At 36.0% G+C, this 25952-nt stretch overlaps 1 protein-coding gene across 3 annotated transcripts in view; it reads right to left on the bottom strand.

The window, feature by feature from the left end:
- Positions 1-5473: 5473 nt before the first annotated feature.
- LOC150086611 (uncharacterized) overlaps positions 5474-25952 on the bottom strand; it is a 180182-nt gene continuing 159703 nt past the window's right edge. For all 3 annotated transcript variants that reach the window (XM_090372621.1, XM_090372622.1, XM_090372620.1), the window contains exons 18-30: positions 25142-25194; positions 24757-24871; positions 23185-23291; positions 16986-17088; positions 14939-15089; positions 11799-11865; positions 11596-11662; positions 10485-10582; positions 9871-10000; positions 8895-8936; positions 8028-8081; positions 7759-7795; positions 5474-7514 (exon numbers count right to left, since the gene is read on the bottom strand). In XM_090372621.1, the coding sequence (XP_090228747.1) occupies positions 6682-7514; positions 7759-7795; positions 8028-8081; positions 8895-8936; positions 9871-10000; positions 10485-10582; positions 11596-11662; positions 11799-11865; positions 14939-15089; positions 16986-17088; positions 23185-23291; positions 24757-24871; positions 25142-25194 (1857 nt within the window). In that variant the 3' untranslated portion in view covers positions 5474-6681. The remainder of the gene's footprint in view (positions 7515-7758; positions 7796-8027; positions 8082-8894; positions 8937-9870; positions 10001-10484; positions 10583-11595; positions 11663-11798; positions 11866-14938; positions 15090-16985; positions 17089-23184; positions 23292-24756; positions 24872-25141; positions 25195-25952) is intronic.

Below are 25952 nucleotides of genomic sequence, written 5' to 3'. Positions count from 1 at the left end.
TGAGTTCACTTTTTTTCCTTCCGAGGTTACTTCCAACAGCCAGAGCTAACATTATTTTGATGGTGGAGCCATCATTATTTTGATGGCTAACCTAAACGTAGGTGGAGCTGACATTATTTTGATGTTTCACTTTTATTCTGTATCACCATATTCCGTGAAGTGCAATAATTTAGATAAAAAATAAATCCCCATAATCCAGCCGCGTTATGGAGTTTCGAATGTATTGGTATCCATCTAATTGGTATTATGGCTCTGAAAGTGCTATGTGGTGATGACGTTTCCAATGCTGATCTCCTAATCTGTTGATGATTTTAGAAAGGAGTCTAAGAAGCCCCCCAGTGGTCAAGCGCGCGGGTGCATAAGTACACGTGTCTTCAGTGACCGGGTTCAAGCCCGTGACTACTGAATATGGTGCTATTTCTTGTAATCTGTCTATCTTGTGAACTCCTCTGACCGTTTGGTCGTCCCGGAGTATACACAGAAAATTTATTTATTTATTTTAGTTGGCTCCAAGGAGTGGTTTCCAGGTTTTCCCGAAGAATACATTTGTATATGGTGAGAAGGATAACTAGTGATATGATTAAGCCACCTCAAGATCTCGTGTTCGAAGCTCATGTGCTTCTTTATGTGGATTTTGGGGTAGATGACCAGATGATGATGCCATACATTGGTAATGGTACCAAGCATGTTTGAACATGGTTGGCTAGTAGTTGCTTTCAGTGGGCCTACCAATTCTAACTTAATTGCCCACATGGTTGCAGGTTTTAGTTGTGGCTCTGGCAAAGCAATGGTCAAAGGAAAGAAGGCCTCATTCCATGTCAGTCCTAAGTTATTGCTTTGCTTGACATTCTCGATTAGTGAACCATTAATACAGAGGCTAATATCATTTTTGTTTTTCAGCTTTCCAAAGGATATGGCCTTGATTTTCGGGGTTCACGGCCAATCCTATATTGAAGAAGCAGCTTTCAAATTCATGGAGTTCGAAATTTGCTTGATGGGTGACATCCACGGCTTGGTCAAGATTATGAAGGTTATAAAGCAACTTCATATCATTTGCATAAATTGCATTGGTTTAATCTTGAAAGAATGGGCTTAGAGCTGCAGCAAACAGGAAGGAAGACATGACACCACCTTGGGAACCCAAGGAGATAAGGTTCAAATGTGGGTTAATCACTGTTTTGAAGAATAGGATTGTGACATCTCTAATGAACTTTTGCCATTGTCACAAAATCAAAACAAACAAGCAATCTTGTGATAGCATGCTTGACAAATTTACTGATTTATTTCTTTTACAACAGCAATATGACTCTTGACTTGTTATTTCTCACCTGAGTTCTTTAAACTGTGTCAAGTAAATATCATCACATGTTTTTCAATCTATACTTTTCCATATTTATGATTTTAGTCTTCATACGAAGACTAAAATCATAAATATAGCAAAGCTTACATTATGAATTTTAGTGCTCAAGGATCCTAGTCCTTCCTACAAAACATGCCCCATTGGTAAGCATGACTTTTTCAATTCTAAAGAGAGAGAGAGCGAGCAGTGCATATAAATGTTCGTAGTTTGATATTATTGGATTTATTTGAAAATAATGGAATATAGAAGGTGTGATCAAAATGTTTGAGGACTGAATTAATTCTAGTGAAACAATGAAGCATACTGGCTATTTTGATGGATATCCTTCGAGCTAGTCTTCTTGACACGGTATTCACAGCTTCCAATGCTTCTTCTGGAAGCTTTCCTGGTAGGTTTTTTGAAATTACTAATAATTCCTGCGTCAGTTCTGACTATTTCCTCAATGCTTGAAAATCTATGACCGTTCAAGGGGACTTTAAGCTTGGGAAACGAAACAAGAAGCACAGGCAGCTAAATCCAATGAGTATGGCGGATGGAACATCACAGCATTGCAAGAAATTCTTGAATTGAAAGCGCCCGGTGTGTATGAGTGTTGTCATGATGGCAGCACTGATTTTCGGTAGTCCACTTTCCGAAGAAGTTTTCTCCGAACAGCAACCAACACAATCGCAGCACAACTGCCTTGTGGTATTCCTGGTTCAGTGTTCACAATACCGGTCAAATTCATAATGAAGAATGTCCTGGCTTTTCAGCCAAGTTGTGCCATGCACCTTCGACGGACAAGCAGCCATTTTTAAACCTTGGGAACCCACTAGTCTTTCGAATGACACATGGCACCTTCTCCAAAAGCTGTTTTTAAAATTTCGTGGTATTCTGCTCCACTTTTTCTTAATTTGAAACAAAATATGATGCAATTCGCAGTTCACTAAAATCATTCATTGTTAAATTCCACAAAACAGGCACCTTCTATTCAACGCAAGTTAATTCAGACTGACTGCAGATAAACGGATGATTGATGTAATACTATGACTCAACTCAACTCGTTATGGCTCTGTAATTTCAAGATACAAAGTCAATCCAGAACTTTTTGATCACACCTTTTCAAATACAGGGTGGTCATAAAGTCTTGCACCGGTTTTAAATTTTAATAACTAAAGTTATACAAATTATAGAACCATTCAGAAAAAATTGTCATGATGGTGGCCATGGTTCTATCTAAATGGTTCTATCATTTGTAAAACTTTAGTTATTAAAATTTAAAACCTGTGCAGGACCTTATGACCACCCTATATACCTCGTATAAACTACCCTATAAAAATTTCCTGACGCCTCTTTCATCTAGTGAATGGTTGAAAAGTGTGCCTGTCTGATAGAAATTGCTCCTCCCTTAAGAATGCAGTGAAATTGAATCAATCGTATTTTTGGAGTATGAGATGTCCAAGGTAAATAAAACTGGTCCAAAGTATGATGGTATTCCAGTACTTTTGGTGGGATTGTATATACGCAGAAAAAGAAATTTTCCAACAGAAAAAATGAAAAATAAATCATAGCAATGATAATGAAACTAAAAGAACTAAAGAGATAAATTTTATTTGTATAAAAGCAAATATTAGTGGATGAAAATTTCAGCTTCGTGATTGGCGCTTTGAATGCATGCGGTTGCCCAATGAGAAAACGGCTTTATTCGGATATAACTAACTGTTCTTCTTTCTTAATCGAACAATATCCTTTAGTTTTATTTTACTTCTATTTCCCAAAGGAATTTACTTTGGTTTCTGGTACAGCGAAGAAACTTTCTTCTTAGCTAAAACTTAACGGGTGTCGTTCGTTCGCGGTGGTTCATTTCCGCGGTTATAAATGGTTGCTCAGAAAGCATTGAAAGAAAAGCTCTGCCTTTTCTTTAAGGTAACGATCGAGAACTTGAGAAAGTTCTAAATTTTAGATATCCTTTTCATTCTAATACCAGCATCTGGCCATTACTGGAGGTAACACGAGATGTCTATGGATAGGTAAGAGAAGGAAATAAAAAGCTATCCGGATTTTCTTCTGATAGATTGCGGTACAGAAAATATGAAAGTATGTGTGGCGAATAAAAAGAAAGGTTACGACGTAAGTAATGGACTGAGAGTGAAATGTAAAGTCGGGACAATCTTTGGTAAAGAAGTGGAAACAACGCGAAAACAAAAAAAGAAAGAAAGAAAGACGGAATTTGAACTCTGCCTAAAAAATAATGGTCTAAGACGTTGACCTTAATATGATCGAAGATAAGTACAGTATTGTGGCGCAGTGCGGATTTTTGCATGTGTAAATAAATATTATTTTCTCTATTCCCTTAAATTTTAATCCTAGCTGCCAACAATATATGGAAGATGCGAAATTGGCAAAATGCCAAAACTGAAAATTGAACTCGTGTTTCCACTAACATCGATAACATGGTTTGTATCAATTATGCGATATTTGCCATAATATAAAAAAACTAAAGGCGCCCCTAGTGGCTACATTACACACTACTATTTACGTGTTAAAGGCTATATTCGTAATATTTTTTGCAAAATAAATAATGACGAATACTTTTTAATTCTTTGAGATGAATTATAATTAGAAAATATTGTTAGAAAAGTTATTAAAAACAAATTTTTTAAGTTTATGGCATATTTAGTGAATTTTTGAACCATAAAATCTGGAAGATGGTGTTTCGTCTGTTGAATTTTGCCATACGTATAAAAAATACTGAATGCGCCCCTAGTGGCTAAATTTCACACTACTAATTACATGTGAAAGGCTATATTCGTAATATTTTTTGCAAAATAAATAATGACGAATATTTTTTAATTCTTTGAGATGAATTATAATCAGAAAATATTGTTAGAAAAGTGATTAAAAACGAATTTTTTAAGTTAATGGCATATTTAGTGAATTTTTGAACCATAAAATCGAGAAGATGGTGTTTCGTCTGTTGAATTTTTCCCTACGTATAAAAAATACTGAAGGCGCCTCCAGTGGTAAATTACACAACTACGATTTCAGTTTATTATACTGAATTCTCTGAGATGAATTCTAATCAACAAATATTGCTAGAAAGATAATTAAAACCAAATTTTTGTAACTTATGACATATTTAACGAATTTTTCAACTTCGAAGTCAACAAATCAACAAATATTGCTAGAAAGATAATTAAAACCAGATTTTTGAAGCTTATGACATATTTAACGAATTTTTCAACTTCGAAGTCTGGTGAATGGATGGGGTATTTGTACACTTCCAGTTGCCAATAACTACCATAAAATAATACAGACACAATTATTGGTGATGAAATTTTATTTCTTGTCATAGAGTGGTGAAATTATCACAAAAGACAACCCATGGTCCCCCCAAGTGTCTCTTACAAAGCGCATATACAAAGCATTTTGGTACAAACATTAGAAACAGAAAGGATTATATTGCTGTTTGAGCAAACCTTACAAATAACATTGAATACCTGAGCATATTATAAATAAATAATACATACTGAGACACTGTGGAACTGCAAGGCGTGATTTAAAACTGGATTGATTTGGTGGAGCAAACCACCTTTGTGGGTATGCGTGTGTGTGGAAGGGATAGTTAATACGTTAAACACTATAAATCTGTACAAATGTTTTGTTCATTAAGATGTAGTTCACAAACTAACTGACGTATCAAAACATTTAAAAGGAGTTCTAATCATGCCTCAATATGTAGCATACATTATCTCTTTTGGATTACCATTCTTTGTAAGGATAAAAATAAAATAAGTGGGTTAGATGCATTATAAATATCGTAGGATCTAAAGAATTGGTCATTGGTAGTGGACTTAGGTTAAAATGGATCATCTCAAGATGAAAGGCATCCATATATTGGAACAAAAATGGATGAAGAAAAAGCAACTTCGCTGAAAAGAGCCAATGGCATCTTCTTATTCATGATTGGCAACATGATGGATTGCACGTGGTCCCTTTTTAAAACCCTGTCATCCGGTTAGGTTAAATAAAAATTAACCAAAGCCATTCTAAATACTTTAAAAAAAATACCATATTCTTCAGCTTAAGAAATAGAAAATTTAAAAGAAAAAATTTACTATTCGCTTTCTAGAAAATTCAATTCATTCACTTCTTATTCAATTTCTTTCATTAAATAGGCAATGCGTATTAAGTTATCCAACTGCCTGGTTTTATAGGCTTTGTGGACTAGCTATTGTTTTCTATACAATTTATTTCCTTTTTTTTCTTTCAATTTTTTTTTGTATTTCTATTTTGAGGCACTTTATTCATAATATTTTATACAAGATGAATATAAGAGAACATGACTTGTCGAGACACACAAAATAAACTCTTGACTAGAATTACTTACCGGTAAAGGAATAAAATCCCTCAGAAAGAGAGAGAAAGAAACAGAGAGATAAATCCGGTGTAATAAATATCTATTGAGTCCCGTTTTTTTTTTTCTGATTGATATGTTGCAGTCATTAAATGAATGATTCAATCTAGAAGAATGGTTAATCGCCCTCTTAGGTGTACTTATGAAAGACAAAACTAATTTTGTACCATTGACTTCATAAACTAAATTTTTTCTCTCGTTTTCTTATTGGTTCCTTGATTCAAAAGATGGTTTAAAACAAAGATTTAATTTTAGATGATAATCCCGATTACAGCTATCAATAAATTAAAACAAAAATTGAATTATCAGTTGGGAAATCCTGAGGGTTTTCAATGATTTTGTTACAACTGTGCGATTTATCTGTTTATAATTTGTGCATGTTTCTCCTTTCAAAATTGAGCAATTTCGTCCCTAAATAAACTATCCCCACGGGGGTTCTTTCACTGTACATCAAAGTAAACAAAAAAAGACGGTTGTGGATGGCCAAATATGTAGATTGAATTTATAGGGATTTTTGATCTGGTCTGTTTATAAAATGGCTGCAATTAGGTTACCTGAGCACCATTGCAATACTTTGGAATGTCGGTGCTGTGGTCAAATAACACTCCAGTTAATTTGTGTCTTCTTTTCCCCTACATCCATGCTTTGTTCGTTAAGGATTATTCGAGCGTTGAATAATCCAAAGAGATCCGGTAGTACGCAACACCACGACTAGTCCAATAACTCTTCAGGCTTCTCGAAAAATGATGATTCTCATTTGGTGACTTATTAAAAACATTATAATACAAGTTTGCGGTTTGTTCGCTTCATATTAAAGACTGGGGATTGTAAAAAAAATCACTCACAGAGTTGGGGGCGCTAAACTGTCACCGTATAAAATGATGATAGTAAGATGGAATGGATGGTGGTATTATGTACACAAAATTCACACCGCTGTCACATTCCAAGAGGATGTCTGAGCTTCTGTTATTTCGGGATTTCGTATGGTCTTAGGATGGGCATGTTCGCTTTGTGGACTAGCTTTTCCAATTCTGGACTGTCCTTCTTCCTTCACACCGCATGAAACCACACAAGGTGAAAATGTTTGTAGATTAGTTCCTCTCTCTACCACTGATCCATCCGAATCTTCTGTCTTAAATCTATGGGCCTCTTCTGTAACCGCACTTTCACCACCAGCCGGCGCTGTTGTTTCATTATGACGTAAATTAGTAAGTCTGAATGGAGTAGTGTGTGAGGACGGCCTAGTGATAGATCCAGGTAGCAGACGTTGTCCTGAACCACTGATGACGTGCTTACCAGATGGAACATCAGTTGAAGGAACACCATCCAACCCATCTTGATGACCCATCATCGCGGCATGGAAGGCTACGCGCTCCCTGAAGTAATCGTCATTCGGCTTTGGCCTGAACATCACTTTACGGTGTGAACTCGAACCATTGTCTAGATCCGGTGTTAATGGGCCTAACTGATGCAGACTTCTCCATTGCAGTCTATGGAAGGCCTCTTGATCTTCTTGCTCACATAACATTCCTTCCATCGCTGGATCGGGGTAGCTTAGAGAATCTGGCATGGAGCGATCAAGGCCTACGATATTAACGGGATCGTCCAATAACTGTAAAACTTCCTTACGCTCTTGAAAGTCAGCTGATGTTACGTCTATGTGAGAATACATTCGTCTGATTCTATCCATTCTTCTTTCTACATCAGCTTGGACTTTGGTCGTGCAATTTCCTTCGATCTTCTCTGGTTTCAGAAAGCCTACAAAAGATAAAAAGATGAGTAATCTTTTTTATAGAAACATAAACTACTTTATGACTATACAAAGTAGAACACTGCGACTGATGAAGTTATCGATTCTAATCTTGATTGAACGTTTAAAAATCATTTTAATGATTCGATTAAGTAATTATGGTTAATTAATTAATTTTATAATTAATTATAAATATAATTAATTATTTTATAATTATAATTAAGAGCATTTTGGCAAAGGTATAGTACTTACTTTTGAAAGAACCATTCTTGCTCCTTATTCTGGTTTGCTGCATTGTAAAAATAAATAAGATAAGAAAGTTAAATACACATCACAAATTTATATATTTAAGATATAAATATATTTTTTTAAAATCCAAGTTTTTTTGAAATTTTTTCAAATATTGAAAATACTGATTTTAAAAAAATCAATATTTTTAAAAATTAAAGTTCTTATTAGGTAGAAGAATTACAAATTGAAGTAGTAAAGTTGTTTAATCAGAGTAAATATCAAATACTTACTTCGTTTTCTTCCTCATCTGGAGTGTCTTGAGCCGAACAACACAGAAAATAAGGCTGTCAAAAATTAAAAAAAAAATTCTATTGGAGATGGTGGATCTTTTAAAACAAAATTCAAAATATTTTCTATTAGATCATGTTAGATGATTTTCTAATTTATCTTTTATCTGTTTTTATTTATCTTTTTATATCCACGCAGTAAATGTTTAATTTTAAAATAAATAATCTTGGAGACCATGGAATCTTGGTCTTATTTTTATCGTGTTTATTTTTAGAATGTGGCAAGAACTTTGGAACCCTGAACCTTGACTTATAAATAAACAAATAAGCTTGCAGTCATTATCAATCCACTGCAGGATGGTGGACTCCTCAACAAGTCAGGAAAAGGACCATAAGCTGCCGCGCTAGTCCAGTGTGGGTTGGTAGATGGACAGTATTTAGCAGTCAGGGGCTTGAACCACGATCTACTCAAAGAGCGTGTGTTATGCATCCCCGCTCAATATAACTTTATATATAGTGGACCTATTTTGAACTGCAAACTGTATTGAAAGGAAGTGGCCAAGTTAATCACTCTAGGCCAGAGTTACTTGATCTTCACTCCAGGACTTTTCATCCTGCAAACAGGCAAGCTGATCACAGAGACGATATGTGCCTGATGAAGTCTCACGTTTCTCTGACTTAGATCTTGATGGCAGTTGCGAAACTGCAAATTTACTCCCTGATTGGTTTTCAAAACTAAAATAAAATGTTGAGATTTCTTAAATCCGTTCCTTTTCAAGTGCCCATGATATGCCACACTCCAACCTGTTCTGTGTATGGTATTTAATATCTTAAAGAACGAAAGACAAAGATAACAGATGTTAGACTCACCTTTTCGCTACAAACAGTGTAACACAGGAACACGACCACTCCCTGAAAAAGAAGAAACTCATCACAATCGCAAATACTTCCAGAACGCATAATATGTATTTTTTTCTTATTAATAACAAAACAATACTCATATAAAGAGTACAGTTTAAATATACACTGCTCGACAAAATTAATAGAACACGTAGAAAACGTGGTGTAACTCGTGCAGCTTGCGATGAAGCTGGACAAAATTTGGTGTGATGGTGTACCACAAACTAACGATGAAATGAGGAGACAGTGAGAAAATTCGGACAGGTATAAGGGACATTTATGGGGGTTCTATAAGAATTACTAAAAAGTCACATAGAGAATCGATACAAGATGCTCCAAAATATGGTCATATGATATAAATATGGCGTATGATCCCCTCCAACAGCTAAACAGGCCCGACAGCAGTGAACCTTGCTCGCTATAAAGGTGCCTATAAGATTCGTGGCAATAAATCCCATTTTTCACCAGCGCAGACCTGAGCTCATCAACGCCTAATGGCGTCCCATACATGTTAGATCAGCTTCAAGTCTAGTGATCGTGAAGGCCACGGCAGTCGTTGGATATCTTCAGTTTCAAGATATTCCTCATGGGTTAAACAAAAATCTGGGCCAATTGCACCCCAGATGATGTTGATGGAATGGCACCGCATTTCTCGTTGTCCCTAGATGAAATAACGCCTAGAATCTATTTGTAGGCTAAAACGGGACTCGTCAGAGAACAGAACTACACCACGAATAACAACACGTTTTCTACGTGTTCTCTTAATTTTGTCAAGCAGTGTAGAAACTTTTCCTCTTTATATGCTCCTGCAAAGCCATATGATAAAGTGATCGTAAATTTCAGTTAATTAAATTCTAGAAAATATTAATTTAATTTTTATTGTGTTATTGGCAGGGTGTTCTCTCTTTATAAGAAAGCCAGAAAGAGAAAGAGTACAGTTCCTTACCAGTAGAGATGAACTGATGGAGAAGAGATAACTCGTAATGATGTGTTCGAGATTCGTGTACAAGACGCTGCACACCGACACGAGGAACAGGGTTAAAGTAATTAGAAGGGACCTGTGAAGTAATTTCAACCTGTAATAAAATTGAAGAAATTAGATTATAAAAAATTGGTGAGCGCTGTACTCGTAATTAACTCAATTTTTATCTCTTTTTCTGCGCATTATCGCAGTCCGAACACTATTTCAAACTTTTTTAATCTTCAACTAAGCACTCCGATTTATTTTCTATAAGGATTGGACTCGAGAAAAGCTAAGGTTCTCAAAGTAATTAGGTGTCAAGAGAACTTGGATTTTCCTCAGGTCTAATTAAATTGATAAAAGGCAAATGAGTGAACCAATATGTTTAAAAAGATTGTATTATTCTATTGTCATAATCTACAGGCAGTGTAAAAAAAATTTGCCCAACCTAAAAGAGTTAATGGAACTGTGGGATGATTTACTATTGGAGTGATCAGTTTTTCGGAAAGGCTTTAAAGATTTCCAGAATGTCTGGTCAATGACATTTTTTATTTTATTCTTCCTATCAAAAATTCTGCATGATGAAACAAAGTACCTACCTGTTTATGTTCACAACTGCTTTTTTCTTTTGCAATAATTCAACTTTTTTCTGATAACGGACTTCAGTCCTCACGGTGACAAACAACAGGCCTTCCAACTAGAAACAGATACAAGTACATTTACCAAAATAGACTTTAAATTGTTTAAAGTTATATATTTAATTCTAATAGTTGCAATTTTGTCATTAGATACTGGCCAAAAAACATATGAAACTTTATTGAGTATCGAATTGGACCGTCTTTGTGTTGAATAACAGCAACTGTTCAGCACGCCATACATTCTGTAAAATGTTTTAGTGTGTTTTGGTCTATTTGTAACCATTCTTCCAGCAAAATATCGTGTAGCCTCAACAAGGCTGAAGGAAGAGGACCTCATTGCTGAATAGCTCTCTCAGCATATCCCACGCATTCTCAATATGATTGAGATCAGGTGGATGTAGGGAATAGGGAAGATGGTTGAAATCCGCGTCAATCTTCTACTGGTTGAATGTTAAATGTTACTTCTTCTACTGTTTCACTGTCCAATGACGACGCAAGCGGATTTTTCTGTTTTTCTCTGAAACAAGTGGCTTCCGAATAGGTAGGGGACTTTCAATACCCAGGTTCTTCAATTCCTTGCGCATGGTACGAGTTGAAATAGGGAAATTCTGGGTTTGGTTGAATTCAGATGTTAGTTGTTGCACACTGGATGTCCTATTTTTCTGCACAATCCTCCTTAGAGTACGATGGGTTCGCTCTTGAAGTATTTTTTCCTGCCACATTTAAGCCTTTTAACATGTGGAAGAACCGCTTGCTTTTCAGTCATTGAAAGCCTTTGAGACGGATGCTTTTGAGAAACCATGTCTTTCTTTCTTGAATCGGGGCTCCTGCTAAACCTGCACCTAAAATAAGATCTTTTTCAAAATGTAATAAATCACACGTGTTCCCCCATTCATGTTCAGATTCCAGCAATCGTTGAGTGTTTATACTCAACGAGTTTTGGCCCGTGTGTATAAAATTTTTTGATTATTGTGGTCAATCGATAAATTCCTAAATCGAAGCCCTTGAAAAATATTTAGTGAAGTAACTAGATTTTAAAAACTAAGACAAACTAGACTCGTTTATTACTTACCACGGTCAGTATTAACACTGATATCGCATATCCATAGAAAAAATTACTTCCAGCTTTCAGCCACCATCTGAAAAACAGAATTCTTAATTGAAATTCTAGCACAAGTGTACAGAATGAAGCAATCAATCAATAATACTAAGTTAATTAATTAATATATAAATTTTTAGTAAAATTAGACATAATTCTTCCAGAAACGTTCCTACCTGTCTAAATGAAAACCTTCTAGGGACTGAGCAGCTAATGTGGCCCCAACAACAATTACTGGAACAGCTTTGATAAAAGTTAAAAAGAAATTAATTTATGAAGCGAACAAAAATCAAATACATTTATGTTTGTAATTTATTAATTTAATTAACAATTATTTATTAATTAAATATATTTACGTGCGTTAAAATACTTTACATTAATCATCGGTCCAATAATCTTCTCCTTGCATCCTATTTGGTAGCGAAAGACGGTGGGTCGTTTCTGGAGGCCATGAATTGGAGTGTGGAGGGAACCATTCTAGGGGGAAGCCCATAAAATACCTTCATTGGGACGTTATTGGATGAAGGCAGGACTTCGAAAATTTGAAGACCCTAAACAAATGGAACAGGAGATAGAGAGAGAGGCGGAGACAGCTCATCAGAGGAACAGACCAGTCACAAGACTGTATTACTGATGATGAAGATGAAGATTTCGCTGCCAATGTGGAGCGACAGCAGTAAACGGATCAGCTGAGATAAATACACACACTGGCCAAAAGGGTACTAACCTTTGTATTCAGACAGTCACAGACAGAAAAATTGCAAATAGACGCAAAGAAATAACATCTGAATTCAATCAATTCTAGAACTGCCCTGTTTCAACCAGGAAACCACTTGCTTCATAGAAAAACAGAAAAATCCGCTTGAAGTGGTGCTGAAAACGTCTTAATTGGACAGTGGTACAATGGAAGAAAGTGATGAGGTCAGACGAATCACGATACACTTTGTTTTGCACCGATGGTACGAAGAGAGAGTAGTGAGAACCTCTGGAAGTGATAGAGATTGCTTGCTTTGTTGAGACAACCCAAGCATCTGGAGGCGGTATCATAGTATTGAAATGTTTGTTAGCACAGACTGGGTCTGTTGATACCAGTGGAAGGTCGAATGTCATCCAGTCAGTACCTGAGTTTTGTATTAGATCAAGTGCACCTTCATCTCGAACAAACAGCGCATTGTGCTAGAATCGTGCAAGAATGGTTCGGACATGACACGAATTTTCACCATCTTCCCTGCACCCATATTCATCTGATCTCAATCCTATTGAGAATGTGTGGGATATGATGGAGAGAGCTATTTGGCAACGAAATCCTCTTCCTTCAACTTTGTGACAGCCGCGTGATATTTTGCTCGAAGAATGGTTACATGTCTAATGACTAAAAAGCAAAAAACAACTTATAGAATCCATGCCACAGCACACTTTATGGGTAATCTAATGACTAATCTACACTCAGTGGACAGTGGACATCCAAAAACATCAAAATGCATCAAAAAACAGGAAAATTATGCGATTACAAGAAAATATTCGAAAATACGCACCAAATTGGTTACCACTTATTCATTTTTCATCTATTATTATTATTAAATTAATTATTAAATTAATTATTTACTAAATCGGCCACAATATGCATATACACATATACGCATACAATGTCTTTGTGTATAAAAATTACTGCTGAAAATTAAATAAATGCAAAGGAGAAAAATAAAAGTATTTAAAAAGAAACACCAAATTAATCGCCGACCACTTCTTCTTTTTAAAATAAACTTTGCTCATTCAGCATCCTCCTTCTTTCGAATAAACCATAATGTTCATTGTCTCCCCACTTTTCCCCACCGATCCCTGTTTTTTTTTTATTGTTTTCTTATATGCTATTCAAAGTTCGTGCAAAGTTCCCATTCCCATCTAAGTTGCTGAAATCGCCTTAAGTACAAATCGTTGATGATGAGGTGGAATAGTTGAGGAACAGACCATAAGTGTAAAATGAATGTTCCTGCCAAACACACCTGTCCGCACGCAAACTCTTCAGTTCATCTGTTTTTCTAATGATGTGTGAGAGAGAGAGAGAGAGAGAGAGAGAGAGAGAGAGAGAGAGAGAGAGAGGATCAGCTTCGGGTAGGCATTATTTTCTTCGCCGTTCACAAAATTTGAACTTCTAGAAAGAACGAACGTGCGTTCCAATTACTCGATTAAGTTGAGAGTGGAAAAATCGTCCTTTTTTCCCTTTAAAGGAATTTGTGATCCGGAAAACAGAAATCTGAAGACAAACTACTTGGAAAACAGATGAAGGTTTTCAAAGGTTTTTAAATATACTAATAGTTTAACCATGCCTTCTGTAGGTGTTTAATCAATCCTTTCAAAGATACCACAGCAGTTATGTATAAAGGAAGAATGAAAGAATTAAGCTCAGCGTCATTCCTTCCATTATTTTCATTTATTTTCAATACTGATTTGAAATATTTATTTGTGGTATCGGTTTTCCATTTAATTTTAAAATGAAACCATAATCGAATCTTGAAACTTGAAACAGGAAATTTTTCGAAGGTATGGTTCGGACCATTCGATCCAAGGCCTTCTGACCTCTGCCCATATTGCTCCCTTGTATACTGTCTGTAAATTGCGTGTGTTCTGTGGTTAAATTTCTTTTTGTTGGACAAAAAACTCGAGTCTCCAAGATGATAGACCATGCTATCCTCGCCTGAGACCGACTAACTTGGCCACGTTGTGAAAAAGGCCCATAAAAATCCTCACGTCATTGACGGGACTCGAACTGAAGTCTTTACCACCCGGTGTGGGGAGGACGACGATCCTACCAACGTGTTACCCACGAGGGCACAGCTAATTGTCTCAATAGATATTTTTAATAAATAGATAAAGTCAATGAGGTTTTTTGTATTATTAATTTTTATAGGAGGGAAGGAACATTGTCTATATATTCCAGAAATTTTTGTGAAGGAGCGTTGTTCGGCCTAAAAGTCAATAAAATTTATATCTTCCTTTGCATAAAATCCTTTCCAATATTTGCCTCAGAATACTCTCCAAGCTAATAAAAAATTTTTAGATCCAAACCAGTTATCCAATGAGCATAAGAACTTTTAAAGCATTCCTTTGAAGTAGTAAAACAGCATACTGCACTCTATCAAAAATCTTAGGATACCTGTTCCATGCAGAGTTCGTAATGGACCGGTTCTATGATTATTCAATCCAAAATCAGGATAAGTATCTGGTAACTTTTGCTAGGGTACTGTATTTCTTACTGCCATAGATTATCATAGATTTTAATGAACTAACATTGATTGTTAACTAAAATAAAACATACCCCATCCAATGGCCACAATTTTAATTACTGGATAGTGAATATTCCTAAGATCGACACAGTCAATATACACTGTTAGACCCAGGCACAGCTGTAAGGAGAATGCTGTAAGCAGGAAAAACTGGAGTGATGTAGCCACATGAAGATAATATTCCTAAAAAAAAATTAATTATAAATTATTATAATTAAAATATATCATTTATAATTTAAAAAATATATTGATCACTAAGTAAATAATATTTAAAGATTGACTGATATGATTAATGAAAACACTACAATACACTCACTGGCTTAAAATTTAGAAACATTTATTCGAGAAGGGCTACTTTTTGCCGAATTACAGGCTGTATACGTCATCGCATAGATTCCAATAAGGTCTGAGAGAGTTTAAATCAGGATTTGACCATTCTTCCATCAGGATATTTGTCAGCTGTTGTATTATGTTCTGTAGAATACTGCGAAGCCAAACTGACGTTTGCAGGATAACCTAGCTATTCTAAATTGGATTCAGATCTGCAGAATTAGACAGCCAGGGTATTTGTTGAAAACATTGGGAATGTTCTTGGAAACATTCGGATACAATTTTTGCACTGTGAATAGTTGCATTGTCGTCTTCAAAGAATCCTTCGCAATCCGGGTAGAAATGAAGCACTGTAGGGTGAATTCGTCCGATACAACAAAAAGATATTCATTTGAGGTAACACAACCTTCTAATATTAGAACCCAGTCAGTCTGTACCAACAGAACATGCTCCATACCATGATACTACCACTTCCATGTCTAGATGCCTGGCTTTATGAAGCTCATGCCAAACTTATACCCTACTATTCGTGCAAGACAGTGTAAATTGAGACTCCCCAGATCGCATGATCATTTTCCTCTGTTCCCCAGTCCAGTCTTGGTATTGGCGGCATGTCCTCAGTCGGATCAATTCCCACATTCTTCAACTGACGCTTTGTTCTAAATAGGTCTTTCTTAGTCTTGTAATTTTCTGCACACTGCAGCTTCTAATTTGATGCGAAATTGTCTCTAAATTTCTGCAGTCTCGTTCTTGTGGTACCAAACTTCTGCCACATCTCTTTCCCCTTAGAGCTGCATTCTCCTTTCATATTCCACTGATGGTATCCTTTTGAGATGGTTGCTTTCTGCACACCTTCGTTTTCTCAATTGTGGCTCCTGCTAAATGCTCCAATAATATCGTTCCGATAATCGGAAAGATCACCTGTCTTCCCGATTACCATATCGAATAAGAGAGCCCCCAGGAAAGGGTACAGAATTTGTCTAATACCAAGGAACTTGCACCCATATCACGCGTCAACTTACATTTGCAACCCATGCGTTTATCTGTTGACGTAAGCGCAAAGGGTTACTAATTTTTTTGCTAGTGAGTATATAAAAACCATATTTGGTAATTTTTCCATAAAACGAACTGTATAATTGCCATGGAATCATTAAGTTTATTAGCCCACTTTTAAAAAAACAAATACAATTAACAAAAAATTTACATTGCCTGTTGACAAGATGCGGAATTACACCACTGTCGATTCGATAATAAAGTTTTTAATTAATATTTTTTACTTTATGGATAATGAACACAACAAACCGAGCAAACTCCATTATCCTCAGTTGCAAAATTTCCGATGCTCTTACTTATTATGTATATATTAATATGTATTCAGAGTGTGAAAGAAAAACAGCGTGCACAGTTTTGATCTTTTCATTTTTCAACATCCCTTAAGATATGAATTATGCATTTTACTGCCTGTCAAGTTAATATTAACCAATTTTCCAAAGCCATATTTTACTTCATTTCTTTGCTAGAAGGCCATTCATTAATAATTCATAGATGTCGCTAATGAATGCGATTCAAAATGTAATTTTTTTCTACTTCACTGATGACGTCATAGTTACATCATCGCGGCTGCGTACTGGACAGAAGAGAGAAGCATTTTTAATGTTTTGTGTGGGTGGATACAAGGTTGGTTTATAGTCTTACAATGGTAACTTTTAATACTAATTTTGATTTATTCTCAACAGATTTCTCACTTACTTGAGCTAGATTTTTATGAAGAGCTTTTAAAAATGTACCGTAAGCTCCAAGAAGGGCAATGCACATCTGTAGTTTGAGGGCTGTTATGGGACTCCTTATCTTCCTAAAATTTGCACAGAGAAAGAAGATTGTTATTTATTAAAATCATATTTTTATAAAAATAGAAAGTATATAAAATTAGTTTTAACTTAGATATATGATTTTTGATTTGTTTAAAAATTATTTAATTTATTTTAACTTATATTAAATACCCCTTATTTTATTTAATATGTAAATAACAGATATTTATTTAAAGTATACCCAGTAAAATAAAAATAAAATAAAATATTTCCAGAAGCTTTCGGAACTCGTGTCCCTTTCTCAACTGACAGAATTTTTAAATACATTACAAGCAAACTGTGGCACGTTACTCATTCGTCATTGTTGTAGCACGGACGTGTGCTGCCTTGCGCCAGTGATCATCCATCAATAAAACGGTTGTCTCCAGGATTGGATGTATACGCATGCCTTTCTGGCGATTTAATGCCTTAGGGTTGTTCATTATGTTTAGTGACTCTAGCCATAGGCGGTGGCGAAAGTGTCGCGCGTGGTCCACTATCTCAAAGTCGCGCTTGGGGTCAAGATCGTGGTTGGTAGCCCAAAAATGTTCTGCAAGCGCGGACTGGTCAGTTTCGGCAAGCCGGATTGCTCTGTCGTGTTCCGTGAGGCGATCCTGGAGACGTCTCGATGTCTCACCTACGTAGCAACTGTTACAGGCCCTACAGGTGATACGGTACACTACATTGCTGCGTAAGACAGGTGTGACAGGGGTCTTCACACTGGAGACAAGTGAACGTAGGTTCCTACCTGGTAATTGTACACATTTTATGTTGTAACTTCTCAGGATCTTCGAGATACGTCCTGACACTCCTGGATAGTACGGAATGTAGGCGGATGATATGCCGACTTGCTTCGGAGGTCTTGGGTTGGAAGTAAGCTCTTGTGCCTGTAACAAGCATCTGTTTAGTACATGGGATGGATAACCGCATCTGGTTAAGTCCGCCTTCACACGGGAGATCTCGTTACGTCTAATTGTGTCGGTGCTGGAATGGCTCCAGGCCCTGGAGAACAGGGTGCGGGCAGTGCTATTGAGATGGCTTGGAGCGTGGCCGGACCCGTAGTTGGTGAATTGACCGCACCACATGGGTTTGCGGTATACTGAGGTCTCTAGATGTGGGCCTACGCGATGCACTAGCACGTCCAGAAACGGGAGCGAACCGTCCACCTCTGATTCTACGGTAAACTTGATGAAATTGGATAGAGAGTTGAGGTATTCTAGTAGTACCGTTTCAGAACCACGTGGTATTATGGTAAAAATATCGTCGACATATCTACACCACGTTGTAATAGGTGTAGGTGGGTTCTGGTGTATCTGCTTCTCCAGATCTTCCATGGCGATGTTAGCTACTACGGAACTGACAGGGGCACCCATAGCAGTGCCATGTACTTGTTTGTAGAGTGAGTCTTCAAAGGTGAAGATGCTGCTAGAGAGGCATAGGTTGAGGGCGGTACAGATGTCATCAGTGGATAGTGACGTCCTGGATTGGAGGCTTAAGTCGCTCTCAAGGAGCCTTCTGGCGCAGTGCACGGCCTGTTGGACGGGAATCGAGGTGAATAAAGAAACCACGTCAAATGATGCCATGACAGAGTTATCAGGGATTGAAATGTCCTTAATGGTGTTAATGAATTCACTGCTGTTTTTAACGGTGTGAGATGTATTACCTATAAGAGGCGAGAGGAGGCTCGCGATGTGTTTGGACAGTTCATACGTTGGGGCACTGCAGCAAGACACTATAGGTCTGAGAGGAATACCCGGTTTATGGATCTTTGGTAATCCGTAGAATTGTGGTAGTTGACAGCCAGTACCACGCAGAAGATGGTGAGTCGCGGTCGGGATCTTCTTATCTTTAAGCCATGCGTGGACAAGTTTATTAACATTTGCTTCCAGACGTTTCAAGACTTTAACGGGAGGATCAGGTAGAGGTTCATATACGTTAGGATCGAGTAATAGGGCCAAGGCTTTCTCTCGGTAGGCTGATCGGTCCAGCACAACAGTCCGGCGCCCTTTATCCGCAGGAAGTACAACGATGGAGTTGTCTTTTCTTATAGATGACAGGGCGGCACGTTGGCGGTGGTTGAGGTTTGAGCACGTTTTTCGAGTGTTGCGGAGGACTGCGGCAGTCTTGAATCGGATCTCGTTGGCAGTTTCTTCGGGAAGGTTGGTAATACTGGCTTCTATGCCCATAGCGAGCTGTGTGATACCCATGTGTATCCACGTGCCATGTGTGATACCCATGTGTACCCATGCGTGGATACCCATGTGTATCCACGCATGGCTTAAAGATAAGAAGATCCCGACCGCGACTCACCATCTTCTGCGTGGTACTGGCTGTCAACTACCACAATTCTACGGATTACCAAAGATCCATAAACCGGGTATTCCTCTCAGACCTATAGTGTCTTGCTGCAGTGCCCCAACGTATGAACTGTCCAAACACATCGCGAGCCTCCTCTCGCCTCTTATAGGTAATACATCTCACACCGTTAAAAACAGCAGTGAATTCATTAACACCATTAAGGACATTTCAATCCCTGATAACTCTGTCATGGCATCATTTGACGTGGTTTCTTTATTCACCTCGATTCCCGTCCAACAGGCCGTGCACTGCGCCAGAAGGCTCCTTGAGAGCGACTTAAGCCTCCAATCCAGGACGTCACTATCCACTGATGACATCTGTACCGCCCTCAACCTATGCCTCTCTAGCAGCATCTTCACCTTTGAAGACTCACTCTACAAACAAGTACATGGCACTGCTATGGGTGCCCCTGTCAGTTCCGTAGTAGCTAACATCGCCATGGAAGATCTGGAGAAGCAGATACACCAGAACCCACCTACACCTATTACAACGTGGTGTAGATATGTCGACGATATTTTTACCATAATACCACGTGGTTCTGAAACGGTACTACTAGAATACCTCAACTCTCTATCCAATTTCATCAAGTTTACCGTAGAATCAGAGGTGGACGGTTCGCTCCCGTTTCTGGACGTGCTAGTGCATCGCGTAGGCCCACATCTAGAGACCTCAGTACACCGCAAACCCATGTGGTGCGGTCAATTCACCAACTACGGGTCCGGCCACGCTCCAAGCCATCTCAATAGCACTGCCCGCACCCTGTTCTCCAGGGCCTGGAGCCATTCCAGCACCGACACAATTAGACGTAACGAGATCTCCCGTGTGAAGGCGGACTTAACCAGATGCGGTTATCCATCCCATGTACTAAACAGATGCTTGTTACAGGCACAAGAGCTTACTTCCAACCCAAGACCTCCGAAGCAAGTCGGCATATCATCCGCCTACATTCCGTACTATCCAGGAGTGTCAGGACGTATCTCGAAGATCCTGAGAAGTTACAACATAAAATGTGTACAATTACCAGGTAGGAACCTACGTTCACTTGTCTCCAGTGTGAAGACCCCTGTCACACCTGTCTTACGCAGCAATGTAGTGTACCGTATCACCTGTAGGGCCTGTAACAGTTGCTACGTAGGTGAGACATCGAGACGTCTCCAGGATCGCCTCACGGAACACGACAGAGCAATCCGGCTTGCCGAAACTGACCAGTCCGCGCTTGCAGAACATTTTTGGGCTACCAACCACGATCTTGACCCCAAGCGCGACTTTGAGATAGTGGACCACGCGCGACACTTTCGCCACCGCCTATGGCTAGAGTCACTAAACATAATGAACAACCCTAAGGCATTAAATCGCCAGAAAGGCATGCGTATACATCCAATCCTGGAGACAACCGTTTTATTGATGGATGATCACTGGCGCAAGGCAGCACACGTCCGTGCTACAACAATGACGAATGAGTAACGTGCCACAGTTTGCTTGTAATGTATTTAAAAATTCTGTCAGTTGAGAAAGGGACACGAGTTCCGAAAGCTTCTGGAAATATTTTATTTTATTTTATTTTACTGGGTATACTTTAAATAAATATCTGTTAAACTATGGACCCCAGTACTCCAGGCCCATTTGTCACTAATATGTAAATGATATTTAACATAACTAAAAAGATAAACTAGTTTTGCTGTTATGAAAGTATGACTAAAAGTTTTTGAATATTTTAAAAATTTCACGAAAAAAATTTTTAAAAATTTTTTTGGTAAAACTTCAGAACAAGGTGCACACTCCAGACTAACTAACATAAACATCAAAAACTAACTAAAGACTAAAACGTTAACTGACAATTAACCTAAACTAACAACCTTTTCATCTTTCACATCAAAAAAGGTTAGATTAACTAATTAAGATTAAATTAACTAATCTAATTGACTACATTAGTTTAATTAAACTAGTCTAATCAGTTAAACTAAACTAAAAATTAAACTAATTAACTTATTAAACTAATCTAATTAGTTTAATAAGTTAGATTAATTAATCAATCTAATGTTAATATAACCTTAATTAAGGTTAGATTGATTAATGTTAAGGTTAGATTAACCTTAATCTAAGATTGATTAAGGTTAGATTGATTAATGTTAAGGTTAGATTAATGTTAGATTGACTAATCTATCCTTAATCTAATGTTTATATATAACTAATCTAACCTTTTTGATGTTTCACATCAAAAAGGTTAGATTAGTTAAAGGTTAGTGTAGGTAAGGTTAGTTTTTTGATGTTTCACTTAAAAAGGTTATGTAAATAAAGGAGACTATGATGTGAAACTTCAAAAAAGTTAGGTTAGATATATTTTTTTGTTAGTTAGTTTTTGATGTTTCATATCAAAAAGTTTAGGTGAAACATCAAAAATTTTAGGTTAGTCTTCTTTAGTTATCTAACCTTTTTGATGTAGACTAACTAACTTAACCTTTTTGACGTTTCCCATCAAAAAGGTTAGGTTACTCAGTCTCCTTTAGTTATCTAACTTTAATTTGAGGACTAAAGGAGACTATGATGTTTCACATCAAAAAGGTTAGATTAGTCTGGAGTGCGCACCCTGTTAGTCTGGTTAAGTTAGTTAACCTTGAATTGAGGACACCTACAATGGACTAAATCTGATCGTCACAAAAAATGCAATATGGAAGTGACGTCATCCATGACTTCTGCCAAATGTGCAATATCCAAGCCTATTTACCCATTTGTTGAAAGTATGGCATTACAGTCATACTTTCTGCAGTTATTACTGCAAGAAGTATGAATGCAACAATACAAATATTTGTCAATAATTTCTTTTCTCGTCTCGCATTTTCGTTACATTCCATTGTAATACATATCAATATCAAAATACCTAAAGGAAACGCGAAGGATGTTTCACATAAAACCATCTACTGCGCATGCTTGGAACAGGCGACATTTTATTAACTAGTTCAAAATAAAACTATTAAAAACGCTATATCAAACGTCCCGTCTAAAGTGTGCACCCTGTTCTGAAATTTAGTTCATTTTTTTGCGTAATGATCACATAATTAACTATAATTATCATATTTTATTAATTAAGTATATCAGTTAATAAAATGTAATATTATATTAATTAATAAGACGTAGAAGATTAATTAATAAGATGTAGTAGATTAAATAATAATAATAAGATGTAGTATATATAAAAATATTAATATTCCTAAAATATCTGTCCTTAAAATGATCACATTTAATAAAATTAAATTAAATTATAACATTTAGTAACATTATTTCTTTCTAATCATACTATACTTTGGAGATTTGCAAATAGCTCTGCGATATATACAATGCCTAATCAAAAGTTACTGGACGCCTGCATATCTCAAAATACTTTTTATTGATATAATATTTAATATATAATAAAATTGGAAAATATAATGAATATCAATTTTAGCTGAAAGTTAAGAGCAACTGGTGGTACATATATTTAGTATTCGACAGAGGTGTGTTAATGAATATCTATTAATTAACTTTTAAAATTAATAAAGAAAATAATAAATAAAAGGAAATAAGTTTTAATTTCATTATCCAAAATCTTTTATAAAAAAATTCGCATAAAGAATTGAAAAGCGATATATTTTTTATAGAAGTGTATATGGAACACGAATTGAGAACATATTGTGAATTTAAAGATACCATAGAGGAAAAAATAAAGAAAAACTTTAGAAGAAGAATTTTTTTTCGTGTTTACGTACCTCCAAAGGACGAGTAGAATAAAGAAGGTCAAACAGACCAGGAAAGCACAGATTGCACAACCGATGCCTGCAATTATGTCGAATCCAGTTGTCGAATAAAACTGTTCCTGAAATGATGACAGTTTTGATTAAATGTAGTTTTGAAATCGTTTCGAACCTTATCTAAAAACTGACTTACACTCTACTCTCAGAAGTAGTCTGGATTTCGTTAAAATTAGGAAAGTAAATAATCTACAGGTCATAATCCATTCTTTCGATTATAACAAATCATTCGATTATTGCGATTATAGCAAATCAGTCGATTATTTTGATTTTACTGATTTAATTAGAATGAATCATTTGGTTATACTGATTCATTCGATTATACTGATATAAATAGATTTATTGCATTATACTGCTATAATTAGAATGATTCATTGGATTATAGCAAATCATTAAATTATTGCGATTACAGCAAATCAGGCGATTATTGCAATTATAGAAATGATTCGATTATTGTGATTATAGAAAATCATTCTATTCTATTATACTGATATATTTAGAATAATCATTGGATTATACTGATTAAAAATTAGACTGATTCATTCGATTATCTTGATATAATTAGAATGATTCATTAGATTATTTTGAAAATATACTGATATCATTAGAATGATTCATTGGATTATACTGATATAATTACAATGATTCACTGGATTATTTTGATTATATACTGATATCATTAGAATGATTCATTCAGTAGTTAGTGAGATTATTGCAAAGCATTCTATTATTTATATTATACTGGTATAATTAGAATGATTCATTGGATTATGCTGATATAATTAGAATGATTCATTGGATTATACTGATATAATTAGAGTGATTCATTCGATTATCCTAATATAATTAGAATGAGCGATTATTTTGATGGTATACTGATATTAGTAGAATGATTCATTCGATTATTACTGATATAATTAGAATGATTATTCTAATTATATCAGTAATAATTTCGATTATTTCTATTATTCTGGTATTTTAGAATGATTCATTCGATTATATTGATATAATTAGAATGATTCACTCGATTATTGCGATTAATGCAAATCATTATACTGATTCATTCGATTACTGCGATTAATGCAAATCATTATATTGATATCTTAGAATGATTCATTTGAGTACGGTATTTCGATTATAGCAAATAAGGTGATTATTGCAATGATAGCAAATCATTCGATTTGCTATAATCGCAATAGTTAGTAATTACTAACTACTAATCATTGGAAAATAACTACTGATCATTGGCTTATTTCGATTATTTAAATCTCTTGATTACTAATCATCCAATAATGGAAATCATATGATTATGCACATCACTATTAGAATCCAGAAGTGTGTGTGTGCAAACACTTTTGGCAGTACAGTGTAGGTAATCTTCAGATAAACCATGAATATGAAATTGTTATAAAATGTAAATCCAAAGTTAAAAAAAAAAGTTATAATTTTGTCTTCTTAAATGCGCCATTTATTTTATTTTTAAGTTAATGTTTTCATCTTAACAGTGTTTTGATTTAAGAAAATGCTTACCGATTGGCTATACGTGGTGAGGAGGACTGCGTAAGTTCCAAGTCGACTGCAGAGACAGACAGTAACATTGTCTGTCTGAAGCAGTTGGCAACCATCCAGAGAGAACTGGATCATGCTGAAAAAGAAATAAATAAAACAGATTTATGGTTGCCAGCAAAAGCACATCAATCATCTTTAAGATTCTGACCATTTCACCTTTATTCAATTATTATCTAACATCACACAGACACGAGGTAGAAGACCCCCCCCCACACTTCTCAAAACTCGATACAACTATCGAGTTTTATGATTTCATTCTGAATGATTTATATATATTTTTTGAAAATGATTGTATTGTAATTAAAACAATATATGATTTAAGTTTTTTATTAACTTAATGACTTACCTATTGTTAAAGTCCGTTACCCCACACGAGATGTTCCAATTGGACTTCTTAGCCTACAAGAAAAACGATTTTAGATTTATAATCAATCGATCTGAAGTGGAATGAAATATATTAAATAAGAAACGGTGCATTGTGGAAATGATCGGTCTGTAGTTCTCTTAAAACCAGCCAGATGGCAGCAATATACTGTTGTTGATGTTTAATAATGGTATTACTAGACGTTGTAGGATAACATTCGCGCTTTCATTTCCAGCTATTGTTTACAAATGCGTTTAAATCTTGCTTTTTTGGTCTCCTAAGTGTCTCTTCACTTTTCATTTACAATCTAATTTTAATTCTAAGCACTATGCATCTGGGAAGCATACTCTGTTCATTTTATTAGTTTTTCGTTAATTTATTATTATTTTTTTAATTAGCAAGCAGTGGTAAAGTTGCTGCCGGATAGGGCTATTAATTTTGCTACTTGACTACCTACAGAGTCTAGTTTTTTGGAAGAAAAAGAATTTATAGTTTCAGCGGTACAATTTTCTTTTAGACATCTAAGATGTTTATCTACAGATGCGTATTCTTATTTTTCCAAAAAGGTAAAATATCCGTATATAATTCAGAAAATGTTAAGGTGGGGATGTTGCATGCTTATCTTAGATGTACACGGTTTTTGAGAGTTGGTAGATTTGTACTGGGTATTCCGACTTACTAAAAGTCAAGCCATGAGGATATACTGCGAGAGGAGGGGCAAAGTTGACATACCCTCCTCCACACAGACATAAACCACCACCAGAAAATACAGCGAAAAATATTAGAGACAGCG

The sequence above is a fragment of the Mastigoproctus giganteus genome, chromosome 4 (genome assembly GCF_048544385.1).
Source record: "Mastigoproctus giganteus isolate SK-2022 chromosome 4, ASM4854438v1, whole genome shotgun sequence".
NCBI classification, from domain to species: Eukaryota; Metazoa; Arthropoda; class Arachnida; order Uropygi; family Thelyphonidae; genus Mastigoproctus; species Mastigoproctus giganteus.
Note: the sequence above shows the minus strand (reverse complement) of the source record. Positions and strands in the feature narration are given on the sequence as shown.